General features: G+C 55.4%; 1 protein-coding gene across 1 annotated transcript; it reads right to left on the bottom strand.

The window, feature by feature from the left end:
• Nucleotides 1-3,348: 3,348 nt before the first annotated feature.
• RLBP1 (retinaldehyde binding protein 1) lies at nucleotides 3,349-7,109 on the bottom strand (the record flags this gene model as incomplete). The annotated part of the gene is made up of 6 exons (XM_010176657.1): nucleotides 3,349-3,665; nucleotides 3,776-3,886; nucleotides 4,536-4,694; nucleotides 5,381-5,559; nucleotides 6,574-6,775; nucleotides 7,038-7,109. Coding segments are annotated over 6 exons (882 nt in total), but the record flags the coding sequence as incomplete, so codon positions are not given.
• Between the last annotated feature and the right edge of the window lie 3 nt (nucleotides 7,110-7,112).

Raw genomic sequence — 7,112 nt, 5'->3', positions numbered from 1 at the left:
GGGGGTGGCAGTGTTGGAGGTATCTTCTGTACCTTTCATTTCTTGCAGCAGTTGCAGCTCCTGTGCCCATCTTTAGAAGACTTGGCTCCGCTGCCCACTGAAAGCTGACGTGAGTGTCAAGTAGACAAGTGGAAAAACTGCACAGGGGCTGTATTTAGCAACACATGAATGGTGTGCCAGCCCCCACCACCACTGTCATCTCCAGCTGGAGCTGTCCTCTGCCTTGGTTATGTTCCAAAAAGCAGAACAAGGACAGAGCTCCTACAGAAAACCTCCAGGGAGAAGTCAGGCTTAACAATTCCTGCTATATATAGGAGCATTCAACAATTGCCCTGGTGCTCGCAGCTGCTGGGGCTGGGCTGGGTATCTAAGCATGAGGTGGCTAGTAGGCTCTTGAGCTAAGGAGCATGTGGCTTTCTTGGCAGTTGCCAGAGACTGGCATTTCAGCCTTCCCTGAGGCTCAGCTTGGGGAGCTAGCTGGGGGGGTGGACTTTTATCTTCTCCCTTGCAGCATGTGACACAAGCACTAGTGATGCTCAAGCCTTTCTTAGTTGTGTTTTGTTTTATGGTGAAGAGAGGTCCTTGGTGCCTCTCTAGTGGAGAACAGAGATGGCATCAGCTTAAAAAGCTGAATGCCTGCCCTGAAAATACTGAAGAAACTCACTGACAAAAATAACCTGAGAGCAGGTTCTGACAGTCCTGTATCAGCCCTCAAGTTCTCCCAGGATCGCTAGGTCACTAGCTGGAGGACCAGACCTAGAGCTAGGCCAGGACTAAGACCTGAAGAAGGGTGTAGGGCTTAGCTGTGGCCCTTCCTGCAGCATGTGGAAGGACTCTCCTCTGGGATGACAGCCTTCCTGCAGCATGCAGTAAAACTTTTGGCTTATGTCTCTCATCTGTTTATTTTTCCCTGCTCGAGAATGTCTGGATTTCCTAATCTTTCAGCTGCTGGCAGAAGAACCACACAACAGCATCTGGCCAGGACACTTTGACATCTAAAGTGTTAACTGCTTGTTTGAGCCCAGGGCGTAGAAGAGCCCTGCCAAAAGCACTACTTGCCTGACACTCATGGGTGTGTAGTTTGGTTTTGGGCTTTGGGTGGTTGGTTGTTTTTTACCTACAGACTAAGTGAGACTCGTGTGGAGGGTAACTGGGACTGGTGAGCTGTCAGGAGGGCTGGGCTGGGCCAGGACCATTGCTGCTCCTCCTCTGAAGTGAGAATTGCTCTGTGGCAGGTGGTGTTTCAGGCTCCATCTCAAGTTTATTGGCCATTGGGATTTATCTGTTAAATCTACTTCAAAACTCCTTCCTGGCTTGGTCAGAGTCACTCTTGGGGGGAAGCTGAGGTTGGCATGGATCGTGTTCTCTGTCTCACCATCAAAGCAAGCCCCTGGCTGACAATTTGTCCCAACAAGCAGCCACAGGGACCTTCCAAGAGCTGTGGCTGTCCCAGTCCCAATCCCAGAGGCAGTAAGTAGTGTGGCTGTCCTGTCTGTGCATACGGGGTTGTTTTGTCATCTTCTGTTTTTACAAGTGAACTGCACTTGCTCTGTCTCCCAGGCAAGCTGTGCTGTTGTGTTTGCATGGGCCTGATGGTTGAGACTTGGCACACGTGGTTTCCTTGGGACGGCTCCAGATGTTTCCCAGCCCCATGGAAAGCACAGAATTGCCTTGATTGGAAAAGATCTTTAAGATCATCCAGTCCAATCATTAACCTCACACTGATGAAGTCTTCAACTAAGCCATGTCCCTCAGCACTATGTCTACACGACTCTTTAATCCCCCTAGGGATGGAGACTCCACCACTGCCCTGGGCAACCCCTTCCAATGCCTCAGAACCCTTTCAGCAAAGAAATTCTTCCTCACATCCAATCTCAACTGCCCTTGGTGCAACTTGAGGCCATTTCCTCTTGTCCTGTCCCTTGGTCCTTGGGAGAAGAGACCGACCTGCTACACCCTCCTTTCAGGGAGCTGTAGAGAGCGAGAAGGTCTCCCCTCAGCCTCCTTTTCTCCACGCCAGCACTGCACAGTGAGGAGCCAAACAGAGCAGAGAGGTGCCTTTTGCTCTCCCTCTGTTCTATCACCCAAGGCTGGCGTAATCTGGGGCTGGGACTCGCCCTGCATGGACCAGCCCTGCTGCTGAGGCTGGAGAGAACAGATTTAACCCAGGCTGCCTCTGCCCAGACAGGCCTCATCCTCCCCACAGCTTGAGCCAACGTGCTGTTTGGTTTGAGCCTGAGCCAGTGAGCTGATGAATGTGGCTCTTGTCAGCACCCTCCACCTTGGCCAGCTTTGGGTGGGGGACGGGTCCTCTGCTTGGCTGATGAAAGATACCTGTGTGTAGCTGCAGAGCTGGGAGGGAGAGGAGAAGGGGCACACTGTGGGACCAGCTTGGCAGAGAAGAAGGTAACCTGGGCAGAGATCAGTGCCTTGCTCCTCTCCAAGCCCTACTGCTCACCAAGGGAGGAGAAGATGGTCTGGAAACAGGTAGCTGATCAGCTCCTTGGAGGAGATGCCTGTTTCACAAATGAGAATAGGCCCCATTTCCTGGGACACAGCTACTTCTGCCTCCCTGCTCCCCACCCTGGTCGTGCTGACTTCACGTTAGCAAAGGCTAATTAGCCTCAGGCACAGCTCTTTTGCTGGGCGAGGACCCTCCTCTGCCCTCCATGGTGGCTTTTGGTGGGGCTTCCCTGACTGAGGTCCCTCTCACAGTGCAGGGCTGGGAGAAACAGCTGTGCTGAGGCTTTTGAAGGATTTAGGAGGGTGTCTTCTGCTTGTCTTTCACTGTCCTGTGGTTGAAATCCATCTCCTACTCTGAGCAGCTGCTGCAGCCTCTGTTCCTCCTCCCTGTCTGCCTGACTGAGCAGGAATTGGGCAGAGCCATCTCCACCTGGGCCCCTCTTTAGGTTCTTGTTTGCATCTTTTGGGCTGTTTTCTCTTTCCTGGTTAGAGCAGGTGACTGACAGCCAGGCCCTTGCTCGGGCAGGGATGAGGCTTGTTCTGGGATGCAGGGAGGATGGAGATGGCCAGTTCCTTGGCCCCTGTACCAAAGGGCAGTCAATGATGGGGGAACAGTGCTGACACTCCTGGCCTCCTTAGAACCAGCAGCACAGCCAGCACCTGTGCCCAAAAAGCTGCACCCCTGTTCCCTGCCACATGCCACAAGGGACCCTGGAGCTCTGCTGTTAAGCACTTTATTTCTCCCTCGCTGTAGCCCTCCCTTCCCAGAGCAGATGCTCTCCTTGTCCTCCCACTGCAGCTCCAGGGCATGCTGCAGGAGAGGGCTGGTGGCCTCCTTTCTCTGCTGGCTCCTGAGGGAAGGATGCTCTGCCCAGGAGGGACAGAGCTGCCAGGTTTGAGGAGGGGAGGGACAGGTGTGGAGCAACATGCCCAGAGTGCCTCATCACAAGCAGTCATTCAACCAAAGCTACGGTAAGGAGGTGGATGGGGTTAGAAGGTCACCTCCGGTCCTATTGTACAGGGGAGGAGGAGTGGACCCCAGTCTAGAGAGCCGTGTCTTCAGCCTCGATGCTGGGCCCAAAGAGCTTCTCTGCAGTTGCTTTGCCGTCATACTTGGGCAGGTTGCCACCAAAGTCTGCTGGCAAGATGTCAGCGTCGATCTCCTGGTAGAAGGACTCCAGCTCCTCCCCGTGCACAAAGACCTGGAGGGAGATGGCAGTGACCCTTAGCAGAGGACTGAGGTGACTCTTCCCAGCCACTCTGTTCCACCCAGGGATGTCCCTTTGCCTCCAGGTCCCTTTCCTGCACTCACCCTCTCCAGCAGTTTGCTCTTCAGGAACGGTTTGACCACGTTGTAGGTGGTGGTGAAGTACCAAGGCTGGTGGATGAAGTGGACGGCCTTGAACCGCGCTGGGAAGGAGTCCTAGGATCCCAAACCCAGAAAGAGCTGGTTACAGACGGTGCTGCCCACACAGAATGAGTCAGGCAGCAGTGGGCACCCCGGCACTGCCACAGCTCCCCTTGCCCAATCTCCCCTTCTCTCTTTGATGGCCTCTTTTTTGCTCTGACCCAGAGGTTCAGCCATCCTAGCCCTCGGAGCACCAGGGAAGCTGAAGAGCCTCCCAGACAGTGCATTGCTGCCATTCCATGAGAAGGACTGCATCTTTGCTGTCCTCCTTCCCGGGGGAGAGACAAGTGTTTTTGATCTCTGGTCCAAGGGCAGAAGTCCTGGAGCACTTGTGAGACTCCATCCAGCTTGGACTGGGCTGAGAGGGTGGTGAGGAAAGGACTCTAGACCATGCCATAGGATGCTGCAAGGAGCAGTGGCACTGCTTCTGGTCAGGCTTCTGAGAGGGCAGGGAGATGGGGCCTGAAAAATAGGGTCCATCTTGCAGGATTAAGCCAATTAGCTGTCAAGGCAGGGAGCGTGTGATTGGGAACAGCCTCTCCATGATGCTTTCTCGTGGTGACAATGTGGTGACAATCTTAAACCCTGCTGCCTGCCTTCCCTGAACGCTCTGCTCCCCCAGTGTCCTCTCTGCCACTGCTGGGCACAGACTTTTCCACCTCACCTGCAGCATGTCCACCATCTTCTTGAGTTCAGAGGGTTTGATCCCTGATGCCTGCTGCATGGTGAAACCCTTGAAGTTCTCAACAATGCAGAACCCATTGATCTGGGTCTCTTCGTTTTCCAGCAGCTTCTCCAAGATAACGCAATAGGCACGAAGAATCTGACAGAGAGGAGAGACAGCAGGGTCTGGTATTAGGTCTCACCTCCCATAGACCCCACCCAGGAGGAGGTTCCCAGGAAGAGTCTCATGGAGCATTAGCCAGGGTCTGCTTGACTCCAGCCTGTTTGTTGCATCCAGCCCCAGGACTTCAGAGCAAAGACAGAATTTCAGGGGATGTTTGAACCACCACATTCCCCTTTCAAGGTGGCTGCATCTCAGATCTGGATCACTATGTTGCCACCAAATTCAGAGCTGAGCAAAAGATGGAGCTAGGAGAACTTGTGCATTACATCCCTGGAGACCTCTTTGCCAAGAAGCCCTTCCTGTGCCTCAGTTTCCTCCTCTGCCCTGCAGGTCCCTCCTTTCTAAAGCACCTTGATTTAATGGTGTGGTGCATTTCTTCACCCCATGTTACCTGGGCTGGGGGATGCACACCTTGAATTTGGTCTGTATCTCGGACCACATCAGGGGGAAGGAAGGGAAACCCTTTGGGATGGACTATGCTCTCCTAGGCTCCCTGGAAGGATAAATCCAAAAGCACTACAGATTTGCTTCAGCCTGGATGGCTGGAGGCTGTGTGTGGGCGTAGACATGGGGATGCTGCACGCAGACGTGTCGAGCGGGACAAGCCTGGGAGCAGGACTGGGACCACTCTGCTCTGGGAGCAAGAGCTGAGCTGGGCTGACCTCATCGAAGGTGATCTCCTCATAATCCCAGTTCTCGATGTTGAAGAGCATCACCACCCGTCCGTACTTGTCTCTGCTGGCCAGGATGCCGGGGTAGCCGGCTTCGATGGTGCTGCGCACGGCCTCGGGGGTCAGGTTGTTGAAGAGCTCAGGGTACTGCTGGCGGAAATTCACGTAACCTGGGGAGAGGCAGGAATCAGGGAGGACAACTGCTGCTTGCCCGGCCTCAGGAAGCCAGGGCACAGCTGGGGGAGCTGCCAGAGACAGGGCAGGCTGGCGATGCTGAGATGCCATCCCCTGTCCTGAGAGCTGTGGACCAGCTACACCCAGGGTACACCCAGGTCGTCTCCTCCATCACACTCGGTGTTACTCTCCCCATGGCAGGGGGTTCCCGCACCTGCCTTCTCCCCAACTCATCAACAAGCAGATAAAGTCATTTCTTTCCCTTTCCCTTCCTCCTCATTTGGGTGACATCCCCCAGCTCCCTTCCCTTGGCACCCTGCAGGCATGAAATAAGGAATCTTGTCCTGGGAAAATGTGGGTGAACAAAACAGCTCGTCTGGGAGCCAGGGCTGGTAATTACAACTCATTATCTCCCCGACTGACACAAAGAAGAGCCGAGCTGGAGCCAGGCTGGTCCTAGCCAGTCCCTCCCCACTGGCTGGCCCCCTCCCACTCCCTCTCCATCCCAACAGGTCACTCTCTGTGCGGGGAGGGGGTGTCACAAGCCCCCCAACCTGCCCCCAGCCCTCAAAGGGTCTCTGTGAAGCATGAGGGTAGGTGGAGGACCTGCTCCTTACAGGGGTACAGAGGGACACGTATAGACCATGGGGGTCTCAAGGGGATGCAGCCCACACCAGCTGGGTTTGCTGCACAGATGGAGCAGTCTGCTACCACCAAACACATCTCTTTTTTTCTTCTTTTTCTTTTCATTTTGTCCAGCAACTTAGCAAGGAATGGGACTGTCCTGGTGTTGCAGGATGCCTGGCACCACCCACATTTATTTCTTTCCCCATCCTGATTCTTTCCTCTGCATCCTGAGCCCCTGGCCCTGCTTTTTACCCTCTCTCCTCATCACCTTCCCATGCCAGGGTCCTGCTTTACCACCACAGCCCAGACCAGGGGGCTGGGAGCTGCTGGTGGATGTGTACCCCCATCCTCACCCGGTGTCACAGCCCAGGACCCCTGCCCACCTTTCAGCAGGTCGTAGGCCCTGTGGACGTCGAACTTGCGGGCACGGATGAAGCGGAGGAAGAAGGAGTCGTCCTTCCCCTGCACCTTCTCAGCCACCGCCTTGCACAGCTCCTCGCCGCCCGCCCGCTCCTGCACCAGGTCCCGCAGCGCCTTCACCGCCACCTCCCTCTGCTCCTCTGTCTCGTTCAGCTCATCCTTTGCCTGGGGGGGGAGCAGGGAGGGACCCCAGCTCAGCGCACACCCCAACACAACCCGGGGGTCACTGAGGCACCCAAAAGCTGGAGGGATGCAGTGATGCTCCTTACAGCATCCCAGTGCAGGGAGGTCACCCAGGTCCCCTCCTCTGAGACCCTTTGGGGTAAGCACATCCCCTCCCAGTGCAAGAGCCCATCGAGGGTCTCCTCCAGCCCCCAAGAAGGAGTGGGTGCCCCAGGCTGTGCCTGCTCCCCGCAGCCCCCCTCACCTTCTGCAGAGTGTGCAGGGGGATCTTCTCGCACCTCCCAAAGACGGGGCCGTGGTCCTTGATGGTGAGGCGCTC

This window comes from Antrostomus carolinensis, unplaced genomic scaffold (genome assembly GCF_000700745.2).
Source record: "Antrostomus carolinensis isolate BGI_N321 unplaced genomic scaffold, ASM70074v2 scaffold51810, whole genome shotgun sequence".
Taxonomy (NCBI): Eukaryota; Metazoa; Chordata; class Aves; order Caprimulgiformes; family Caprimulgidae; genus Antrostomus; species Antrostomus carolinensis.
The sequence above is the reverse complement of the archived record's forward strand: the minus strand, read 5'-3'. Positions and strand labels throughout refer to the sequence as shown.